At 38.3% G+C, this 24,779-nt stretch overlaps 1 protein-coding gene across 1 annotated transcript in view; it reads left to right on the top strand.

The window, feature by feature from the left end:
• The window catches only part of LOC136877637 (retinol dehydrogenase 12), a 129,879-nt gene that overhangs the window by 54,434 nt on the left and 50,666 nt on the right, over window positions 1–24,779 (top strand). The window contains exon 2 of the mRNA XM_067151830.2: window positions 1,863–2,098. Coding sequence (XP_067007931.2) covers window positions 1,863–2,098 — 236 coding nt within the window. The remainder of the gene's footprint in view (window positions 1–1,862; window positions 2,099–24,779) is intronic.

Below are 24,779 nucleotides of genomic sequence, written 5' to 3'. Positions count from 1 at the left end.
CAGGATGCAAGCCTAGCTTAGCCCGCAGACACACGTACAAGTCCAGCCTCGCTCTGTAGTCCTGTCACATGATTCAAGCCTTGCTTAGTCGGCAGACACACATATGAGCCCAGCCTCGCTCTGCAGTGCTGCCACACAATGCAAGCCTAGCTTAGCTGGCAGACACACACACAAGCCCAGCCTCGCTCTGTAGGGCTGTCACATGATGCAAGCCTAGCTTAGCCCGCAGACACACGTACAAGCCCAGCCTTGCTCTGTAGTGCTGTCGCAGGATGCAAGCCTAGCTTAGCCGGCAGACACACGTGCGAGCCCAGCCGAGCTTGAGACCACTTATTGCTCATCTCTAGTTTGACGGGGTTTCACTTCGTCAAAGTGCGACGGTCGTCGAGTCGGATCATCAGCTAAGGTTCTTTTTTTAAATGAGAAATCCGTCTCCATTCTGTCCTTTCAGCAGAACATTAGCTCCATACACAGCAGAAATTGTTTTCACCCCTGTTGTTTCATTTGATCCTTGGTTAAACTCAAAGAGCAGAATGTAACTGAAACTTGACACTTCATCTCATTTCTGCTGCAGAATTTAAATACACTGTTTTCACCAACATGAAACAACAAACTAAGTGACATAGAACCATTGGTATTGCATAGTTGCCAACCCATAAACAATTGCTACTAACTTATGGACCAGTCCAATATAACCCTCATAGAATGAATGATATTCTTGACTTAAAAAATTAAGATTAATCTGAAAATGCACAAGCATGCATATAATTCTCCGTAAGTGTTATTTTAATAAGGAAAATGACTATTTTTGCTTGTCATTAATTGATAAATTTTTCACACTATTGTAGTTTGAGTCTCAAGTTATCCAGCTTCTTAATAATTTCAGATGTTTAATAGTCAATTTTCTGCCTTGTGTTTCTAGGAATGATCAAGAAAGGCCATTAATATTTATTGGCTCTTTTCTCAAGTTCAGAATTCTGATTGAATATTCATTATTTTATTCATTAAATGGCATAATACAGAGCGAGTTAGAAATATGGCAACTCATTTGACCGTATCTGTCACTGACGGTATTGCGGCTAAGGAAAATGAGACATTCTTCAAATTAAAGAACAATAAACACCACCACCAATAAGTGTCATTTTATTGCCTCAAACTTCGTGCCATTCACATCCAAACATAATCGGCAACGTTCTGAAAAATTGGTCATTGCTTGTTGATACATGGCCACTGTAATAACACAGAACTGTTTTCAGCCTGTCTGTGGATAATAACAGTTCATGGCCACAAATCAGTTAGGAGCAGAGCACTGACTGATAACAAGCTTACGTGCACTTTGGCAGGTCCATTTCTTTGGTTTACTGTCGAATGCATTCGCGATCCTTGCCGATGTTACTGCAGCAGTGCTACTGTGAGGCTTTCATGAAGGTTTTCCTTTCTGAATACTTCCTGTTGTCAGCTGTCATTTTTACCACTTTCTTAGTCAATAGTAGCAATGGCTACATTTGAAATCATGTCTCGCGGCCTCGCAAATATTCTGATATACAATCGCCCACACTGCAATTGTAACAGGCTTCTGCCTACTCTACACCATCTTGGTTAACGATGTAAGCTAAGGCATGTGATACTTACCAGAAATGAACATGCAAAGTTTTAAGTACCATTCATCACTTCCCTCTGTAAAGAACAGCAACACACTACATCTACTTTAAACGTGTAGCCATATTTCTGACTCACCCTTTAGACATAGAATAGATCACTCTTTGACTAACAATTATGTAGTCTTTAAATTGTTATGCATTTTTCTTGGATTTTATATTATTACCTGTTGGACAGTAGTTAATAATTACAATTATTTTCAGATCCCAATGCATCTTGATTTAGCTTCACTTAAATCTGTGAGAAAATTCTGCGAAGAAGTGATGAAGGATTTTCCTAAAATCCATGTCTTGATCAATAATGCTGGAATGTACATTCCAATGGAAGAAAAAAAGAAGACTGATGATGGTTTTGAAATCCACTTTGGAGTGAATCATTTGGGTCACTTCCTTTTGACAAACCTCTTGCTTCCCAGGCTGAAGGAATCGGCTCCTAGCAGGTGGGGGTAGTATGTTGATTAAACAACTTTATGGGTCAGTTTCATCACAATCAAATGATCTAAAATGATTTAACACTGTATTAAAATCAAAGCTTTTTATCAACCTAATTCAGCTCTGCAGTAACTAAAATTTCAATTAATTAGAAGATTTGAATTTAGAAGGTGGGGGTTGGTACTGTCAAGCCTCTTTTCTGCAGACACCATTGGTTCTGTGGAAAACTGTTCATTGCAAGAGGTGTTCGCTAAAACAATCCACCTTCAGTATAAGCGGACATCTTTATTTTGATTATTCTAAATCATTTCTAATTTAATGTTGGTGTCAGAGATATTTAGGGTGACCAACTCTAAATTTTCAAATGGAGGACAGACTCTTAATAAAAGGAGGACTTTTCATAAAAATAGAGGACAAATGGAATTTTAATAGGTATTTACATACAAAATTTAGTATTACATACCTTATAACTGTTATGTTGATGAAGATGCTGAAGTTGTAGCTATTTTATGCTAATACTTATCGACTGCACCCACATTCGACAGCAAAGATGAATTATTTTCTTGTAATAAATAATTGTAAAACTCTCCACATGACATGTTTTGAAAGTTGTACTTCACTATTATAATACCCTTAAGCGACTCGGTCAGCAAGCGGTTTCTTTCTTCTGACCACTGTGTATTAATCAGGAAAAACACTCTTTTCAGCGGTTGCATTGCAACCTGGAATAGCAAAATAAAACTGACAAATTTTAAGCAGCTCACTGAATGTTTCAATCTCAGAGCTATATTTTAAAAACTCACACTACTGCTTATCTAATGTTGTATGTTTATCAATTGTAATTCTGAACATTGCAAAATTGGTCAAAAAGTTTAGAATCGTCTATCTCCACACCTTTAGATTGCAAATACTCGAGACAAGGAAGAACATCTTCAAACTGAATGTCTTTCGTACTATGAAGCTTCATCCACTGGAAACGCTCAAATTCTTCCATCCTAGGATTACACCACTTTAACAGGTACTGAATGCACGTTTCATAAAAACCAACATGTTCTACAAATGCAATGCGTTCTCTTTCGAAGCCACTTTCAGTGAGGGATTTCAGAGACTTTTTGACTTTAAGAGGTATGAATTGATTTTCCATCCTATCAAGTGTGGCCAGAGTTGAACCTAATATATCACAAACTTCTGCTATAGAGAGCGTTTATTTTTCAATGTATGACATTTTGTTGTGAAAAATGTGCATAGTGGAATGAACAAACCACAGGCAAAGCTCAGAAAACTTGTTTTCAAAAAAAGACTTAATTATAGCAGGAACAGAATTTGAAGGCTGAGAAGGAAAGTATGACTTTAGAGCTGCAAACAGTGTTAGCATTCTTTCTACTGCAGGAAACAAACTTAACCACTTTGTTTTGCTGTGACACAAAAGCTGTTCATAGTTATTTCAACAAACTCGCAGAATTCTTTGAGTTGTTCAGTGCAAATTGTATAGATATGGAAATAATTGAAGACTTTTAAAATGATACTCTCTCTGTGTCAGGGGTTCCCAATCCTGGGGGGGGGGGGGGCTTTATCAGGGAGCGTGAAGTGATTTCCGAATTAATTTTTTTAACTCGAATATTACAATTCTGTGTAATAAATATTTTTCTAATCTCCCCAAGTGATTGTCGCGCCAAGTCAATCGTTCAAAAGCGCTGGTGATTGCCAACTGTCGGCACAAACCTCTGCGGAGCCGCGAGGTTGGAGGTGAAATAAGGAATTTGCTGTGTTGCGTGGAGCAAAATGAAGCCTGAGAGCAGGTGCGGGAAAAAGACCACTCAACGCACGTTTAATTGCACACTTTGTAGACCTATTGCGTGAAAGTAAACTATGACCATACGCGACATGTTTCAACCCATCAATGATTTGGTAGTTTCTTTCATTTTCCAGTATTATTTTTACGTACTGGACAAGGTTTTTCTCATAAACAAAATATATTACATGAAGGAGGTACTTGTATAAATGTCGGTATTAAATCAAATTGATCTAGTAGTGAGAACAACAGGAGATAAGGCAATAATAGTAGGCTAAATATTATAATAAATTTATTTAATATAACATGTTAGGCTACAACTAATTAATGTTTAACCACAGCAATTAATGAAACGGTGACATTTTCTCACCAAAGATCTTAACTGGGCATAAGTTACTACAGTCAGGAGTCGACATTAACTCTGAAGACCAAAGAATATCAGAGTTTCAGAAGCAACAAATGAAGTGGAAGTTCCTCCTTCCCTCTCACTCTGCGGCATATAGACTCGTTTTGTGGGTAGCTCGTCCTTGAATAATCTGTTCCCACCCCTACACATTCTTATTCTTCTCTTGCAGTCAAATTGGTGTGAGCTATATAGTACAACTATCCCATCAGAGATGGCGCAGTAATGGCCATGACAACACATCGCCAGGCCCTTCGACTGCTGATTCTGTGCCCCATATACTTTCGCAGTGGACGTGTCTGTAAAGTTGTTTATTCTGAGTGTTTTGTATGCTGTAACAGTGCGATTGTGTGAATTGTGTTATTTAACCCTCTGAGTGCCGGCTCCCTTAATGCCGTGGTTGCTAAGAATGCCAGAGAGAAAATGCCTATTATGCAGCACCGAAGATAAAAGCATATTCTATCCTCGCTTTTCAAGATATCTCATTGTAGTTTATATTTTCTTGTAGCTAAGTGATCCCTCTCGTCACTCATTATATTAACATCACGAAAATAATTCATACTTCCGAGCAAAAAAATTAAATTTGTTCATGCAACTTTTGAAAAATTTTAAAATTCAAATTTGGATTTCAGTACATCCTAGTATTTTGATCGTATTCACCTAAATTTGGTATTCCTGTGCACATGGATGCATTGTTTACAAATTTGTAAACTATCAGTGTTTTAAGGATAATAGTTCTTGTAGAAATGGATTAAAATACTGACTTGGTCTAGCATCAGGAGGAGCTGCACGTTTAGGGCCGGGAGTCTCAAGGAATGCAGGAGGGGGCTAAAATAGCTCGTCGTGATCAGACTGAATTTTACGGAAATCGGGAATCTGGTCATCATCGTCATTACTGTCTCCGTCAATTCCATCATTATTCCCATCACTAACATTACCGTCTTTATCGAAAATTTCATGCATCACTGTCACACGAGTAAGTCGGATAACATAACCACGATTGTCATTGTTTGATACGTTACTGGCATTATTATTACTCTCAGTATCATCTGAATCGTCGCCTGACTCGATATAATCAGAATCATCACTCAATTAATCAATATATTGTACCAAATCGTCATCAATTTCAAACATAATACGAGAACTAGTCGCCATTATTACGAACACATGGTTTACAGGTACGCTCCAAACAGCTAAAATAGAAAAAAATCATAACATCAACACAACATGTCGCACAGAGATTCTGGTGGTAGATTTAGAAACTATGTAGTATCTACTACAGAGTGATGCCGACTGGAACTGCGATTTGTCAGATATGTGCAAATTATTACGACTTACATAGACAGCTGCGACACGAGTGCGATCGCGCTTGTGGCACTTTTCGCTAGGCTACAGAGGAGCGCGATCGCGCTCCTCGGCACTCTAAGAGTTAATATTGCGACTTTTTAAAAATTGATAACGATGTCCAAGAAGAGACTGTATTATGTTGACTACATTAAATATGACTTCACAGTCGTTGAACGGAACGTAATACAACAGCCTCAATGCGTAATCCGCCACTGTGTTCTGAGTAACGATGCGATGAGGCCTGTGCATTTGGAGAGACATTTAAACATGAATCATTCAGGCTTAAAGAACAAACCCACATAATTTTTTGCAACTAAACTCAACTCACTAAAACATATGAAATTAGATTCATCGGGTACTTTTAACCAAGAAAATGAAAAGGCAGTGGAAGCATCATATGAACTAGCTCTTCTGATTGCCAAAGACAAAAAAAGCACACACAATTGCGGAAACATTAGCAAAGCCATGTATGTTATTAGCCGGAAATATAGTTTTAAGTGAAGGGAATCGGCATAAATTTTCTAAAATTTCTCTTTCTGAAAAAATAGTGAAGTGCAGACTTCAAGAACTGTCAGAAGACATTAAAATGCAAATTTCGGAGAAGGTGAAAGCGTCTCCAGTGTTTTCAATTCAGTGTGATGAAACAACCGATGTGGCCCATTGTTGTCAACTGATTATATTATCGATTTGTTGACAGTGGAATTTTAAGGGAAGAAATGTTATTCTCCCAATCTTTGAAAACAACTTTGAAAGCTTGTGATGTGTTTTCTGCCATCGATAGTTTTTCCAAGAACATGGACTTTCCTGGGGAAATATGGTGGGTGTATGTACGGATGGTGCACCTGCTATGATTGGGTCACGTTCTGGGTTTCTCAAATTGGCCAAAGATAAAAAATTCAATCATGGGAACCCACTGTATAATTCACAGGCAGGTTTTGGCGGCCAAAACCTTGCCCCAAGATTTTAATAACACTCTAAAAGTCGCTATAAGAATTGTGAACTCTGTGAAGATAAGTTCTTTACAGACAAGACTGTTTGAAGCCCTTTGTGTTGACCTTCAAGCCGGTCACAAAACTCTCCTTTTCCACACAGAGGTTCGCTGGCTATCAAAAGGGAACAAACATGTTGGCTCAGCTGTTTGAATTAAAGTCTGAAGTTGAAATTCTTCTTCTTGGTGAAGGTAAGAACTATCTGTATGAAGGGTTTACTGATGCCAGTTTTATCGTCTCATTGGGATATCTTCGTGATTTTTTGGAATTTTTGAACAATTTGAGCTTAGAGCTTTAAGGCAAATTCTCCAATATCTTGCTTGCTTATGATGCCATAAGGTCTTTCCTGGAAAAAATACAGTTATGGAAACGCTGGCTTCACTTGAACAACTTCTCATCCTTTCAATGGCTTATTGAAATTTTGCTGGAAAATGAACATGATCGTAATAAACTTAAGGTGCAGTTTCAGTCACATTTGGATTTCCTGGCACAAGAATTCAATTTCTACTTTCCTGATATCTCGTCAGATGAATGGTCCTGGATGTTAACAAGAAATCAGTTTGCTATTGACATTGAAGCACTGCCAGCACAACTTCAAGACGAAGCCATAGATTTGAAGTGTGATTCAAAGCTAAAAGATTATTACAAAATATTAGGACTGGGAAACTTTGGGTAAACTGTCTTGCAGTGTATCCTGAAATAGGCAAAGTAGCATTGCGTGTCATTGTCCCATTTTCAACACTGAGTGTCATAAAAACAAAGCAGCGCTGCCGGCTTGATGTTGCAAGTGATCTCCGCTGTGCTCTGTCAAATATCAAACCAAACATACCAGATCTTACCAAGAAAAAACAGTGTCAACCCTCTCACTGATATTTGTTGACTAATTTAGGGATTTATTGTAAAAGTGTGTTCTTTGTGTTGAGCTAAAATGAAGTTAGCATGTCATAGATATAAAGGGCGTACTTCATATTATTTTTCCATAAATAATTTAATGATTGATTATGTGGTCTCATTAGGTTATGTCTATATCCTCCACGTCAGTTTATCAGAGAGGTTATAGAAGCGGTTACGTGCCGGATGCGACCGTGCCAGATGTGACCCAGCCATAATCATGCCAATAGTGACAGAGTGGATAAGCATCGTGCTGCTTGCGACCCATCAACCACTTACAATTGATCCGCATTAAGGGCTGTCACCAAGTGGCAGATTGCTTATAAGTAGCTAACTTGGTCTTTTCTAAAATAAAGGTCTAACACCGTGGTTAGCAGGTTCGATTGTCGTTGGTCGAAAGAAAAATATAATAATGTTGCTGGCTTTACGTCCCAGTAACTACTTTTACGGTTTAAGGAGACGTCAAGGTGCCGGAATTTAGTCCCGCAGGAGTTATTTTACGTGCCAGTAAATCCACGGACACAAATCTGACGTATTTGTGTACGTTCAAATACCACCGGACTGAGCCAGAATCGAACCTGCCAAGTTTGAGTTGGAAGACCAGCATCTCAACCGTCTGAGCCGTCTGGGCCACTTAGCCTGGATGAAAAAAAATCACCATCAGAATGTTGGCCAGCAGGTTAGGAAAGTTGGTGGTAGACAGTTTCTAATCTCTAGATTGCATGCCAAAAGCCTGGATTTGTAACTTCCAAAAAAAAAATATATATATATATATATATATATAACAAAAATAAGTGTAAATAACAAGACAGTGGGCGCCACCTGTAAAACAATTACAGGAATATAACTATGTAGAGCAATGAGTAACTCCCTCTCCCAAGGCGACGGTCATCAGGCTGACGAAGCTCCAGACTTACTTTATAACCTTACCTGTTTACCCCTGAAATTAGATGTAGGTAGCATGCCAGGTTCAACCTCACTCCACTGGTAAAAGATTTACTGCAAGTTTGATACCAGAACTTTACTCCCAAAATAATAAACAAAATATAAAGAATACCACAATAATCATCACTTAAAGAGACCCCCTCCTGATTGCCGTCCACAAAGGCAACGTACAAACAACTACAACCAACATTAATCATTACTTCACGAGACCTACTCGTTTCACAATTAAGTATTTATTATTTTCCACCTAGTCGATACAATGATTGCTTAAGGCAATTTAATGGTTAAAAGTGGTACATGTTTCGTATTTTATCAACATCATCTATGTTTATATATATAAACTCACATGCTTCGAATGCAAGAATACATACATAGGACAATCTGGCCGCAATTTTAAAGTTAGATATTTGGAACATGTGAATGCTTAAAAACATAGAAGATTCTCAGCTATGGGATCACACATGACTGCCACAGGTCATAAATTTACCAACATAGAACAAGACCTGACCATCATAAAGAAATTAAAGAAGGGCAGCTTAATGAACACATATGAAGATCTATACATTCATCTAGACCAACTTATAAAGAAAAATGATAACCTTAATGAGCCTGTAGAATATAAGAATCCTTTATATTATCAAATTCTAGTATATTTGAAATGCTTGAGAAAGATCACGAAAAAAGAATTGGAATTTCTCCATCTACAGATAGCCCTACAACTTATTCCTCCTCAGGTGCAAGAGCAAGGAAGAACGCATCATCAATATTACACCAGACACAAGACTGTGAAAGAATGACAGGAGTTACTGTTCCAAAGGAAAGCAGGCTTAATAAGAATTGACAACTAGGAATTAGTTATATTTTCATCTGCATTAATAATAAGAACCACATTGTGATATCTGGTTTTCTTCATTTCGACAATTACCTATAAACTGTATAATTTATAATTTGACCTTTTTTCATGAATTATTAAGAAAAGAATATTCATTTAGGACATACTCTCTATGGAATATTGTACAAGTGTTTCCTTGACAACTGCTTTCAATTGTAGTAATAATTTATATATTTTCTCTTGAGTTTTTGTTTGTTTTAATGTTGTCAATCTTATGTTAATTTTAAGGACACTTCTTCTTAAGCATTACTTTGTCAATTTTATATATTTTTCATCTAAACAGTGTTATGTGGCTGAAGATGTTGATAAAATACGAAACATGTACCACTTTTAACCATTAAATTGCCTTAAGCAATCATTGTATCGACTAGGTGGAAAATAATAAATACTTAATTGTGAATCTATTGAAGTGCAATACGGACCATGAAACTGATTTTATGTAAACCTACTCGTTTGTTGTTTACAAAGGCAAATATACACACCACTAACAACAACCAAATCATTACTTCACGAGACCTACTCGTTTGTCGTTTACAAAGGCAAATATACACACTACTAACAACAACCAAATCATTACTTGACGAGACCTACTCGTTTGTCACTTACAAAGGCAAATATACACACTACAAACCATCAACAAAATTATTGATACTATATATACATTTCTTAACATACCTCCAGGTAAGAGTCGCACTGCACTCTACTTTTGCAGATCAAAAATCGTATTCTGGTAGAGAAAAGTACGACGACTTTCTCTACGTACGGATGCAACCTTCTTTACGAAGTGCATCCCTAACCTTATTTACACACTTCATCGACGTCTTGAGTTCTTCTCGAGTGCCGCACAGGTTGGTGTAACGCCTCAGGTTTCTGCAACTGAAAGTGGATACTCGGCCGACGATTTCCTCGACCAAGAATCAGCAATGTGCTCAAACACACATCCACTACCGAATCTCGATTCTGTACGCATCACCACATCCACTGTACATAATCTCGTCGAAGAATTGTAGTCCAACTATTATACCGAGTTGGAGTTACAAATAAACACTTAAGTAGCGTCTTTGACCTAACAGCCACCAGAAACTCATTAGCATCAGCAACATATAGCGTGCTCACTCCGAAAACGATACTCAAGAACAATACAGCACTGCCTAGGACTATGCGCAAAGTAACTCCCGCGTGCCGGTCCGAGTGAGAAACGCACAGAATGAGAGACAGAAACACGATCAGAAACAGCATTAGAATGACTTGCCGCACACGCGTACCTGCTTATATAGCTTGCTGCACGTGGTTATAGCGTCCTGGAAAGTTTACTGGTAGCAACGCTCTCACAGGCATTTCTTGACGCGTCACTCAATCAACCCAACCTCGTTTAAAACAAAGCCCTCGTATTGACTGTTGTGCGTCTGATGTGACATCGAATGTCCACTCACGTACATCCACATTGATCCACTCCAATTCTTCAGCTTATACAACCTGCCGTACCCCGTGTTTCCAAGCCACTTGTTGCAACACTTTCAACTGACTTTAACCATCCTGCCCGATATAGTTGCACTTTTCCCAGTTGCACAATCCTTACGGCTAGGCCATATTTACAGACTCTTACCCAAACGGAAATTTATACAAAATATAAATAATATAAATATAACTACACATTCTTCTTATAATATTACGTTTTTACATTCTCAATAAACAAAATTACATGATTTTAACATTACCAACTATATACGAAAATTTCCTAACCTAAAAATTCGGGGATCGTACATACGTACTGTTACAGATTCAAATCCAAACCTTTTCACAATGTTCAAATGGAGTGAGGGGATATGATGCTGTTGATGGTGATTCTGCCGTCGGATGGCGACGTAAAGCATTGAGCAGACCCCTTGGTATTATTCGAGAGGAATAGGCTACGTGCCGAAACCGTGTTTCATCTCTCCCTATTTCATTATCATAATCCCACATCCAGACGCGCAGGCCCCCCACGGGCGTCAGGTAGAAAGACCTGCACCAGGCAAGCCGAACACGTCCTCGGACACTCCTGGTACAAATAGGACACGATAAGTAAGTAGGCCTAAATCATAAATAATTTCAGAGAATTAGGATCTATTTTTGCTAGTGGCATTACGTCGCACCGACACAAACAAGTCTTAAGGCGACAATGGGATAGGAAAGGGCTAGGAATGGGAAGGAAGCGGCCCTGGTCTTAATTAAAGTACAGCCCCAGCATTTGCCTGGTGTGAAAATGGGAAACCACGGAAAACCATCTTCAGGGCTGCCGATGGTAGGATTCGAACCCACTATCTCCCGGATGCAAGCTCAGAGCCGCGCGCCTCTAACCACATGGCCAACTCGCCCGGTGGAAAAAGACGTAATCGCATCACCATGTTTCGTGTAGTAAAACAAGTTTCCCCCAGAAGTGTTATGTAAAGTAGGGGCAGTAGCTGCTTATAGGACTTATTTCATGGCATTGCACTTCATTTAGCTTACCTTATCTTGGGTGATGACACAACTTATCAAATGACAATTTGCTTGTCACACCGGTCGCATCCGGCACAGTTACAGATTATGCGGTCGCTAGTGGCACGGGTCGCATCCGGCACGGTTACAGATTATGCGGTCGCTAGTGGCACGGGTCGCATCCGGCACAGTTACAGATTATGCGGTCGCTAGTGGCACGGGTCGCATCCGGCACGGTTACAGATTATGCGGTCGCTAGTGGCACGGGTCGCATCCGGCACAGTTACAGATTATGCGGTCGCTAGTGGCACGGGTCGCATCTGGCACGCCACCGTAGAAGCGATGGGGTGGGGGGCGCGATGACCACCCGTATCTGAAAAGGCAGACGTCAGCTGGCAAAGGTTGGGAACTACTGCTCTACGTCAACTGGCAATACATCAGCACCTTGTTGCAAACAATTATGCAGTATATGTGCTGAGCATCCAACCCCGATTATATGTTCATTTAATTTACTTTTAAGTGCCGAAAAAACATTTTTGCCTTCTCTACGATTAACCCCTCCAAAATTTACATTTGCATTGTCTCCACTAAAAGCAATGCATTTAGCAGAAATATTATGCTTCTGTAAAGTCTCGGAAACATAAGTGGATATTGTCTTTGAAGTTTCATTAGGACATGTTTGTAGTTCTAAGACTAGTTTGAATACCATTTTCTTTATAGTCGAAATATTGTATAACAATAGGAAAAAGCTTCAAAGCCCCATGGTTGCTAGCATCAGTACCCAGTCCGAACAAAAGAATACTATTATTCAATGTTTTAGTGATGATGTCAATGGAATGAGGGGCAATTACATTTGAATCGTTTCTTTCAGAAACGACACTTCTCCAGCATACCAAATTGTTCAGAAAACAGTAAAAACTGTCTGTAGTGTGTAATGTCATTTCTATCCTTCCGATATTTATTATGCTTATTCTACTGTTGAAATGACTATGACAGATAGGTTGTTTGTATAAATTAGTCCAATAGTTCCTTTACAGACTTTGTTGAAAGTGGTGGAGATGTGCTGTTTCTGCAACAAACACCATTAATGAGAATATAAGGAAGTGTAACATTGATTTTAACATCATTTCAATTTCAAAACGAACTTTATTAAATAAAGTACAAATTTTGTACTGAGGAAATACAGTGTTTAAACCCATTATTTAATAGTTATTTGTAAGACTTACTTATTTGCACATATTATGATTAGACCACATTGTATAGAAAAATAAATGGAAGAATACTCCTTTTATGCCCCTTTCCAAAGTTCAAAATATATATGAAACGTAACAACACAATATAATACAAGTAACATGTAAGTCTCTTACATTTGAACAATGCTTCTCACTTCTATTGCACTGATGATGTCCATGCAAACAGTTCATTATAAAACTCATGGTGTTCTTCTGGTATGTAAGATTCCAACTTCTTTACGTCTGTTAATTTCTTTTCATTTAATGGAACACAGCCTTGTGGATAAACAAGTCTAGTTGGTAACACAGGGAGACGGGTTGCAGAAATAAGCAACTTGAAAGTATGAACGCACAGTCCATCAATACAGAATTTTCCTAAGACATGATTTGCCTCATTTATATGAAATGAGACTTTTTCATCTCTTTTCACACCTCTTCCTAGCGACTCAAGTGAAGGAAAAACAACACCTCTCCAGGATAAGTGTTCTTTCTGCACAAAACGGAAACTTTCATTCGCGACTGACAGGCAGAGATATATGGTAGAAGTGTTTTTTCTGCACAGAATGGTAGCCCTTCGTGCATTAATCATGGCAGTATTAATAACTCATATAGTCAAGAAGTAAGTATAAATAACCACCTAATCGATACTTTATTAATGCCTCAGGCAAAATTGAATAAAATTAAAACTTACAGGACATGTTTCGACCACTTAGTGGTCCTCTTCAGCTGTATAAATAAAGAACTGAAAAGAAAAACATTGACAATAAGCACTAATAAAAGTTCTTTGGAGACTCCTTTGATAAAAATGGAGGTCATCAGAATAGGTCATCTTGCCTCTCGTTCTTGTTTGGAAAAGATGTTTATTCTGCGCTGTCTAGAGGGTCTGTCTTTGAGCGCGACCTGGTGAAGTAACGATGTGATACAGTTTGACAGTTCATGGAAAGCTCTGGAGAGAAGGGAAGTAGAGTTTTATCGTCATCTAAAATAACATGTGAGGGAGGAGGGAGATTGTTCTGTGCTTCTGCGATGTCGTGTTTGATTATAAATATAATGTTTTTAGTATTTTTTTTATTTGATGTAATCTAAAAGAAAAAAGTACAGCTGAACTAAAACTATTTACAGTTATGTCCCACAGTTCAGTAACATATTACTGTCCTCCTTATTCATGAGGCAAGGTATCATAGAAATGGTGATAATCACTGTCCAGTACTTGTTTTAATTGTTGGAGGTGGTTCCATTTCTCTTTCGTGATCTTCAGCTTTTGAGTATACAATGGTGGAATCTTGTCTTTTGCACACTGAGTATCACCCCTTTGTTTCACCTGAGGAAGACTATTCCAAGAATCAGAGTGATTCAGCTTGTAATCGATAGTCCCACTTGGGTAGTAACGAATGGCCCGGATGTCTGTAACAACAGGATCTCCCACTTTACTTCCAGGACGCAATGATTTGTAGATCGTACAGGCTTTACTGTAATTCTTGAAGAAGTCGTGACGAAGATATTTGACATTGTAGGGTTTGGGATTCGTCCTAGCATGTTTACAGACCTCTATGTATGCTGCTGGAGAATAGATATCTTGATTTCTAAGACGTTTCTCTATCGTGGAGTGCATGGAGTCACACTCTATTTGTGTGTATCCCTTCTCTGAATACTTTCGTGTAATAGTAATATCACACAAAGAAGAAAGGTTTAGAAGTGCATTAGATAGTGATATTCCTATTCTGATGACAACATCCATCACTATAGAGAAATAATTTGTCACGACGCTCAAATGGTACCTCATTACGTATGAAAAAACACGTAATTGAAGCGAATTCGTTAGCTGTCATAGATCCCTCTGTTTCGTCCCACAAATAACAAAATCTGTTCCTTGATTTTATATCAAAAATAGTGAAGTTGTGCACTACTAATTTCGTTTTATAGAACACCACCGGTGCTTTCAGGGATGGACAAAGAAGAACTGACTGAAGGTCCATCGTATACACATGTTTGCCTACAACCTTGTCTCTCTCTTTTTCTTTTCTTGCCTCGTCTTTCTTCTTTTGATGTTCACTGTAAGTTTCAAGAGATACGTTTTTTATCTTGTATCCAATGCAGATATCACACTGATCCTTTTTCGGTTGAAATATTGAAATATTCATTTCAGTCAATATGTCATCAAATACTTTGAATCTCATGACTTCTAAATGATTTTCACCACAATAATTTCGGTATTCCCGGAATAGGTGAGCTTTTGATGTCCAGATTGGTTCCAAATACAGCTTGGTAGTAGATTTTCTGCAGTAATGAGACAGAACTTTGGGGAACATCATAAGATAACGGCGAATGTGTTCTGGACTTTCCTTGTGTTTCTGTTGCATCTTGGTCAGTGATTTCTCTTCATTTGTTGTAGTTTCAGGGATTTTACCATTTTTGACCCAGTTCGGAACTGACCCTTCTTTCATGCCTAAGGTATTAGGAAACATCTGCTTACATACCCTAATACAAACACAGTTCTTTTCAAAATGAAAAGTCAGTGACCTGTTTCTTCAGGAAGAATCACCATGGCGATTTTTAATATCCTTAGTGTGTGAAACGTCTACCAACACTTTTACGTACATTTTCTTCTCTTTCCAACTTACTTTCCAAAATTGTTGAAATATTTCTTCCCGTTCCAAATCCGTCAACATCTAATTTTTGATCAGATTCTTGATATGCTCTATTGGTGGAAAAATATCTAATTCCCTCCATGGGAACTTAGAATTTCCATTTGGAATTGCTAGGCAGGCATTAATTCCATTGTGGAGTTTTATCTCCCGTATGCAGTTATCAGACTGTGCCTCTTAAATAGGCTTCTGATAAGTTCACCTGCATACACCCAGCGTCAGTGGGTAGGATCTGACACATCCCCACTCTGACGAGTCTAGTGTCAGACCTAAGACGAAACGCTGGTTAATAGAGCAAACGCCGGAAAAGCCAACATCTAATTTTTGATCAGATTTTTTATATGCTCTATTGGTGGAAAAATATCTAATTCCCTCCATGGGAACTTAGAATTTCCATCTTTGCACCTTATTACCGATTTCTTTCCACTTAAAGTGCACCTACACCTAGGCAACATCTTCCTTTCTTGACGAGCAGTTTGGTATTTCCACTTTCCATCATTACCTCTTGAAAAACCTTCATATGGCAATCCCATTTCCCTCTTCTTTTGCTTTTTCCTGACAATCCATTCATCAGGTCGAGCATGGTTCTTTCCTGACATCTTTCATTTGATTGGTTCCACTCCATCAGCACTAACAGGTGCGTTATCATTTGAACTAGCTACATTAACAGAACCAATAGAATTCACAGGTAATTTGTCACTTTCATGTTGAGGTTCGTCAGTAGATCGATTACAAATAATATTTTCCGTAGAAGCTATAGCAACAGGGGTTTCCAATAACTCCGTATTAGAAACAGCGTTAAGCACTTCAATAAGTGGAACATTTTCTTCAGTTTGAAGATCGCCTTGTAAATGTCGCTCACTGTTGCAATTACCACTACACGAGTTTACCGGAACAGCAGACGGCTGTAAGGGATTAAATTTTAAGAACTCGTCCAACTCTTTCCTCAGTTCTGCTTCATAGATTTCTTCAGTGAATCCTGAAACACACACAAGCAATTCGATAGCACTTGAATATTTCCAAGTTAGGTGCGCTTTAACACAAGATGACAGGTGAAGGAGATAACCAAGAACACTTCTATGCAGATATTACCAGTACCTTTTTCACTAGCACTGCCTTGTCCGTCTTGTTTTACATTCTGTACTTTGGAACAGTTATCGACACTAAGTTCTGTATTGCTATCACCTGAAAATATAACGCTTCCACAGTAAAAGCAGTAGGTAAAGAATATGAATGAAATTTTTTTTCAAAATGGCGCCCGGTAATGACGATGTAGTGTTTTATCCTCCGAGTAAATTAACAGTAAAATGTGACGAAAAGTGCGGAAAATGTTGAATATTAGTGAAAAATAGAATCTTGTGTGATTCATGTGATTGGCATTATAAGTGCGGAAATTGCCCTAGAGACGTAAAAGCTAATGAAAATGTTGACTGGATTTGTGAGCAGTGTGTTCGGAATGTTGTAGTTGGCGAAAGCGTTGACGATGAAGCACCGAAAACAATCGATGAGGAATATAAAAGTGCATTAGAAATTATAAACATTCTAAAAAAGGACAATGAGACTCTTAAAGTTGAAAATCAAGAATTAAAAGAAAGACTGCGATCACTAGAATTTGGGACTGACCATTCTTCGAGTGATATACCGGTACCGGTAACAAACTCGAGCACGTGGTGTCAAGTAGTTCGTGGATGGCCGGCTAAGAAGAAATCTACAACTGAATTTCTGGAAATAAACATCAGAAATAGGTTTTCTGCCCTAAATAATTTAATTCTGGAAGAAAGTGATAGCGCGCGTGAAACCAAATCATCGCGATCCGCTGCCGATGCCGTGCCGAGTTTAAAATTTAGGCCTAGAATTCAGATTCAAGACCCAGTTAGGCCTAAATCAGCGAAGGTAGCTGTGTTTGGTGATAGCCAAGGAAGGGGAATTGCGGGAGTGATTAACGACGAGAATATAGCAGCAACCGGAGAAATATATCCAGGAGCTTCTATCAGCAGTGTCCTGGAAATCGTAGAAGCAGCAACTAGGAACTTCGGGAGCGGCGATGCAGTGCTTATCATCGGTGGGACGAACAACGTAGCTCACGATGACGCCAAGAATGTAAGATCACAACTTAAACATACACTAGGGAAGCTAACCCACACTAACGTCTTTCTAGTGAACGTGCCCCACAGGCATGATTTGAGTAGAGACTCGTGCGTGAACATTGAAGTGGACAAGGTCAATACAGATATTGTTAAAATTTGTAAACATTTTCGTAATACTCGGGTTATTGAATGCAGCAGTTTTGAGAGATACTGTTATACAAAACATGGTCTCCATCTAAACAATGCAGGTAAACGAAAGATAGCAAATATTGTTCTAGATTTTATTAATCTTAAGATATGTACTGTAAAACAGGCAACTCCCTTGAGTTATAATACTGACCAGAAAAACTAGTAGAAAGAGCCAGCTGTACTTCAAGCTGGCTCAGTCAACTAGAAAAAGAAACTCAGGATAGTAAGGAATTTCAAGTTACCCAATTGCAACAGTCAAGTTTTAGGGAGGAAGGGGGTCTGAGATTGCTCTTGGTAAACTGTCAAAGTGTAGTAAATAAACAATTAAAATTCAGTACATTGATGGAATCTTATGAGACTGATGTGGTGATAGGAGTGGAATCGTGGTTGAAAGAAGGGGTGGGTAATAGAGAAGTATTTCCAGAAGGGTACACAGTCTATCGTAGAGACCGAGGAGATAAAAAGGGAGGGGGGGTGTTTATTCTGGTGAAGGAAACTTACTGTTCACATGAATGGTTTACCAATGAAAGGGATGAAATATTAGGGATAAAATTAGTTTGTGATAATATGAAGGAGGTGGGAATTATAGGAACATACAGGCCTGGAAGAGAGGAAAGAGACATGGAAATATTTGAGAAAATAATAGATTATACTCATAAAAACAATAATAATGATATGGTAATAATTGGGGGAGATCTAAATTTGCCTGAAGTTGAATGGAATGGAGCTGCAAGTGAAGCCCATGAACAGAAACTGGCAAATAAGTTAATTTGGGAGGGAGGATTTACACAAGTAGTACAAGAACCGACTCGTCTCAATAACTTACTAGATGTATTCTTGGTTAAACCATGGGAAATTGTTGATAAAACTGAGGTAATTGAAGGAATAGGAGACCATATGGCTGTAATAATGGATGTAGGACTCGTACCAAAAAGGCTTAATAAGAGGGTTACACAAGACATGAAATTATACAGAAAAACTAAAGTTGATGAATTTGGGACTTACCTTAAATCACAATTCAGTTGTTGGATAAGTGAACGGAGTAACGTGGATACACTTTGGGCTAAATTTAAAGGAATCATTTGGGAAGGAGAGAAGAGATTTGTACCTGTTAAGAAGGGTAAAATGACCTCAGACCCTGTTTATTATACAAGGGAAATAAGAAAATTAGAAAGAAAATGTAGAATAGTAAACAGGAAAATCAAAGAGGGTAGGGAGAGTAGAGAAACTAGAAAACAGCTAATGAGGGAACTGAATAGAGTGAAAAAGGAAGCAAAAGAGAATTATATGAATGGCATACTTCAAGAGGGTAATGACCACGAAGGGAAATGGAAAAAGCTGTATTCATATATTAGGAATCAAAACGGAAAAGGAATCCAAATTCCTACAATGGTGGGAGAAGGGTGTGAACACTATTTAACAGATACTGAGAAAGCAAACCTATTTAGTAGGGAATTCAGAGATTCAGTAGATGATTGTCAGGAGTTGGAAACCGAAGCAGAAGATAGAGAGAGAGAGAGACAGAGAGGGAAACAAGAAGCTTCTCATTCACAAATGAAGATATTTTCAGAGAAATCCAACTGCTTCAGCAAGGAAAAGCAGTAGGAAGTGATCAAATTACTGGGGAGGTATTAAAGACAATGGGGTGGTACATAGTGCCGTATTTAAAATTTATCTTTGACTATGTCATATATAATAGTGTTATACCAAAGGAATGGAAGGAATCTATAATAATACCAAGTTATAAAGGAAAGGGTGATAAAAGGAAACCAGAGAACTACAGACCAATCAGCCTGACCAGTATAGTTTGTAAAATACTGGAGAGTTTAATATCGATGTACATCAGAGGGATATGTGATGACAAAAATTGGTTCATGAGGAGCTAGTATGGATTTAGAAAGAAATTTTCTGGTGAGGCACAACTGGTGGGATTTCAGCAGGACATATCAGATCAATAGGATTCAGGAGGTCAGTTAGATTGCATAGCCATAGATCTTTCCAAAGCCTTTGATAGAGTGGAACATGGAAAATTATTAAAGAAATTGGAGGGAATAGGATTGGACATAAGGGTTACACGTTGGATAAAAACATTTCTAAATTCAAGGGTTCAGAAAGTCAAAGTAGGAAGTAATGTATCTCGGGAAGAGAGAGTTTGGAAGGGAATTGCACAGGGTAGTATAATCGGTCCGTTACTTTTCTTAATATACGCAAATGATTTAGGGAACAATATAACATCAAAAATAAGATTGTATGCAGATGTCATAATTGTTTATAGGGAAATAAACAACATTGAGGATAGTTCAGAATTACAAAGGGACCTTGAAAGGATTCAGCAATGGGTTGAAGAAAATATGAAGGTTAATGGAGGCAAATCAAATGTTACAACTTTTACAAACAGGAGCTTTAAAACTGAATTTGAATATACTTTGGCTGAGGTAGTTATCCCAAAAGATGGCAAGTGCAACTACTTAGGTGTGAGATTTGAAAGTAATTTGCACTGGAAGGGTCATATTGATGACATTGTTGGGAAAGCATATAGATCGTTACATGTCATAATGAGGCTACTTAAAGGATGCAACAAAGAATTAAAAGAAAAAAGTTACTTGAGTATGGTTCATCCATTATTGGAATATGCAAACAGTGTTTGGGATCCTCACCAAGAATACCTAATAAAAGAACTAGATAGTGTGCAGAGGAAAGCAGCAAGATTTATAACAGGGGATTTCAGGAGAAAGAGTAGTGTATCAGAAATGTTAAAGGAACTTAGGTGGGAAACTTTAAGTAAGAGAAGGGAGAAAACTAGACTTATAGGAATATATAGAGCCTATACAAGAGAAGCAGCATGGGGAGATATCCGTGAGAGGCTTCAGTTGGAAAATAATTATATCGGCAGGACTGACCACAAATATAAAATTAGAAGGAATTTTAGCAGAAGCGACTGGGGTAAATTTTCATTCATTGGGAAGGGTGTGAAGGAGTGGAACAGTTTACCAGGGGTAGTGTTTGATCTTTTTCCAAAATCTGTACAGATATTCAAGAAGAGAATAAACAGCAATGGAGAAAATAAATGAAGTGTTAGAGGACATTCGACCAGTGCAGGTTATTGTAAATAAAAAAATGTGTGTGAATAAATTAATTCCATCCCCTGGTCTAAGGAGTTTGGACAGCCAAAGTAGGGGACTGCCTGTAGGGGTGAAGTACAGTGGGGACTTCGAGGGCCCTGGGACCGCTACGGTAGCTGTGAAGGCCCTTCAGGAACTCTGAAAAGTGGTGGCAAAAGGGGCTCTGGTTAAGACGCAGCAGGTCGTTATGCTTCTTAGGTTCCAGAATGGGTAAAAAAAAAAATAATAAGTAAATAAGTAAATAAATGCAATGTAAATATTAATGTTATACCAGTTGTATAGTATCATTTGAAGTAATTCCACATACTGTATATCAGTTGACTATATTTGTAAGTAGTACAGGGGATATTATAAGTAGAATTTTGTAAACAATATAAATTTATTAAGGATGAGCTGTGTGTTTAATAGAAAACATTGTTAGCGTAAATTGTATAATATTGTATTATAGGAAAATTTTCTTCTCTTGTTAATTTAATATTTAGTGCTTGACAATAATGTATTTTAGTGTACCATTTGCCACCGAGGTAGACACCTCATTTGCAGATAAAGAGATTTTGATTTGATTTGATTTGATTTGATTTGATTTGATTTGATTTGATTTGATTTGATTTGATTTGATTTGATTTGATTTGATTTGATTTGATTTGATTTGATTTGATAGTAAATAATATTTGTAACATTACTCACCGAAATAAGATTGTAATGCTTTTTCAACATGGATTTTACCCCTGTAGCACTTGTAATCCATCTTCAATCGAAAGGGAAGTCAACTTGTGAAAGGTGCGTATAGTATAACATATAGTATACGCTAACAATGTTTTCTAACTGGAGTACGGGTGCTCATTCGGTTGTACTAATTGGCGTCGTATATTTTTATATACGTACTTGGCTTCCCGCAGCCGTGAGAGGTGCTGGACCTTCGAAACGTTCTCCACTCTACTTTGGTGTTTGGCCGCAGCGCGTGACCTTGAGTGTGCCGCGCTGGTCACCGGGAGCTGGCGGCTTTCTACTACAGATCTGTTCGTCTGTGAATTCAAGCCTTTTTGATCTTCGCATGTTGATTGGTAGTGTTGTGACTTTGTGCAGGACAGAATGTGGTGTCGTGTCTTTGTGCCTAACAGAGTGTGAAACTGACCTCCAACATTCATAAACATTTTACATGTTTTTTATGGCTGATGATGACCTAGACTAAGGTCGAAACCGGTCCCATTTAAATAGAAATGTGATTGCTACGTTTCTTTCTTTTGAGTATTGAATAGGTTGAACCTCCTTTCCAGTTATTTAATTTTTAACAGCAATAATTTCAATACGGAACAATGAAATTTTTATCTTTAAATGAGGTTTTTAATCTATGAACAGCTCGCTTGGACATACAAGCTTATTAATTTGGTCAATAGAGTTGCAGGGTTCCTCCACAGACTTACGAGGGTTTTAAATTAAAAAATATGTAAGACCCCAAATATGACCAAAATCGGACTTACAAGGTTTTTAAAGAAAGACGACGAATAGGAAACTGAATGAATAAGAATACAATATGAAAATGCCGGACATTTAATACCAAATAATAAATGACTGCTGGACAGAGGACAAGCATGAAAAAAGGACATGTCCGGCAAATGCCGGATGGTTGGTCACCCTAGAGATATTGAAGGCGATTTTGCAGCCTTTGTAAACATAACATCCTTGGGAAGTAATCATTAAGTTTTGTCTGTGTAAAATTAGCACATTTTTTCTTTACTGTGATATTATCAAAAGGGGAATAAATTCTATTCAATGGTTCCATTGTATTATTCCCGTGTACTTGCCAGTCAAAAATATAATATACAGATTTAGTGTTTTTTCTCGTGAAGAAGAAGAAAACAACCATGGCATATAAAATGTCTTTTTAAAGACTGTTTATCAATGCATTTTATGTGTTTTAATTAGTGTGTATTGTCATTTTTATGTATTACTAAGCTGAAGATGTGTCATATTACGAGATGAAACGTCCTTGTAAACAAGTGTCATTCTTTGACAACATAATAAATGCATTGAAAGGTGGAAGGTTCTCGATTTTAATTGTACTTGTGAATGGGGTTAGAAGATTGTAGAAACTATATCAGAGAATCTTTTATGCTTCCATTACTTTGTTTTATTCTTTCAGTTTCAAGTAAGGCTTTGACTAACAATGATACTATCATGGACCAAATCAGGCCAAAAAACAATAATGCATCTTATCATAAGTTTACTGTTGTAGATGCTTGAATATTGATAGAAAAAGAAAAGAACCCTTTCCTATATCTACATAGGGACGTCAAAGTATAAGTTTCACATGTCGTCCCATGCTAAGACCATTGTGCAGCAAGAGAGTAGATGTTCCGTGCTTCCTGCGGACACAGTTCTGCTACGGCGCTGATAACAGGTGTATCACAGTGTGCGAGTGAAATGGCACGTCAACTGGAAACATACTCCAAATTTGAAATACGCAGGACAGTAAGATTCTTGTGGACAAAACATCTAAATTGCACAGAGATTCACCATGAAATTCTGGTGGTATCTCGACCAAATGCAGTGTTGCGTCCAGCCATAGTGAAATGGTGCCAACAATTTAATCAAGACTACACAGATGTGAAGGATGCTAATCGGGAAGGAAGGCCATCAACATCGAACACAGGCGGCAATGTCCAGGCAATCGAGGAAATGACTCATAGCAATTGCAGAGCGAGTATCACAGACATTGCTCAACAGACGCGTATCTCAATAGTTAGTGCTCGTTCCATCGCCCGAGATCATCTGCAGTTGATATAGATGTTGGTTCTCATAGGGAACCTGAAATATTTGTCCCGAATGAGTTCATTGTGTGACTGCGCTAAACAAACATAATGCACATTGTGCGCACTTCTTAATTATTTTTATTTTTTATTGGACATTATAAATTTTCCAGCTAAGTCATTCCTTGTTGCCAGCGTTTCGCCCTAGTGTGCTAAGTTGGGCTCATCAGTTGGTAAATAGCAGTGCTGGCTCCAAGTAGCCTATGCGGTGACCTGCGCAGTATGCTCTAGCCATGCATCTTGGTGGGTGTGCTATTTACGAACTGATGAGCCCAACTTAGCAGACTGAGGCGAAACGCTGGCAACCAGGAATGAGTTAGCTGGAAAATGTATTATGTCCAATAACGGACCAACTACCGGTATATTGGTATTATTGTCTGCAGTATTGGAAATTGTGCTCAAGCTGTGTTCTGGATCACAGACGTCTGCACACGAAGACGCAAGGTTTATGGCGTCTCTGGATTTCCTTCGGCATTACTCCATGGAAGGCAATGCTTTACTAATCCATATCATTATAAGCGATGAGGCATGTGTGCATCATTTTACACCTCAAACAAAGATCGCGTCTAGGAAATGGAGACGCACCTCTTCGCCTGTGTGGAAGAAACGCAAAGTTGTGCCATCGGCAGGGAAGGTCATGTGAAGGAGTGAGGGCACAACCATTAATGCCAATTCTTGTTGTTCAACATCATAAACAGCAAGAGGCAGGGAAAATTGAGAAAAGTCGTTCTCCTGCACAACATTGCAACACTCCAACACAAGGTTTGCTTCAACCTTTTCGATGGGAAGTATGGAAACATCTGCCATACAGTCCAGATCTTGTACCATGCAATTTCCATTTTTTTTGGCAAGTTGAAAGAACATCTGGTGGGGGAAGAGAATTTT

The sequence above is a fragment of the Anabrus simplex genome, chromosome 7, assembly GCF_040414725.1.
Source record: "Anabrus simplex isolate iqAnaSimp1 chromosome 7, ASM4041472v1, whole genome shotgun sequence".
Taxonomy (NCBI): domain Eukaryota; kingdom Metazoa; phylum Arthropoda; class Insecta; order Orthoptera; family Tettigoniidae; genus Anabrus; species Anabrus simplex.
This window is presented reverse-complemented; position numbering and strand designations above follow the sequence as displayed.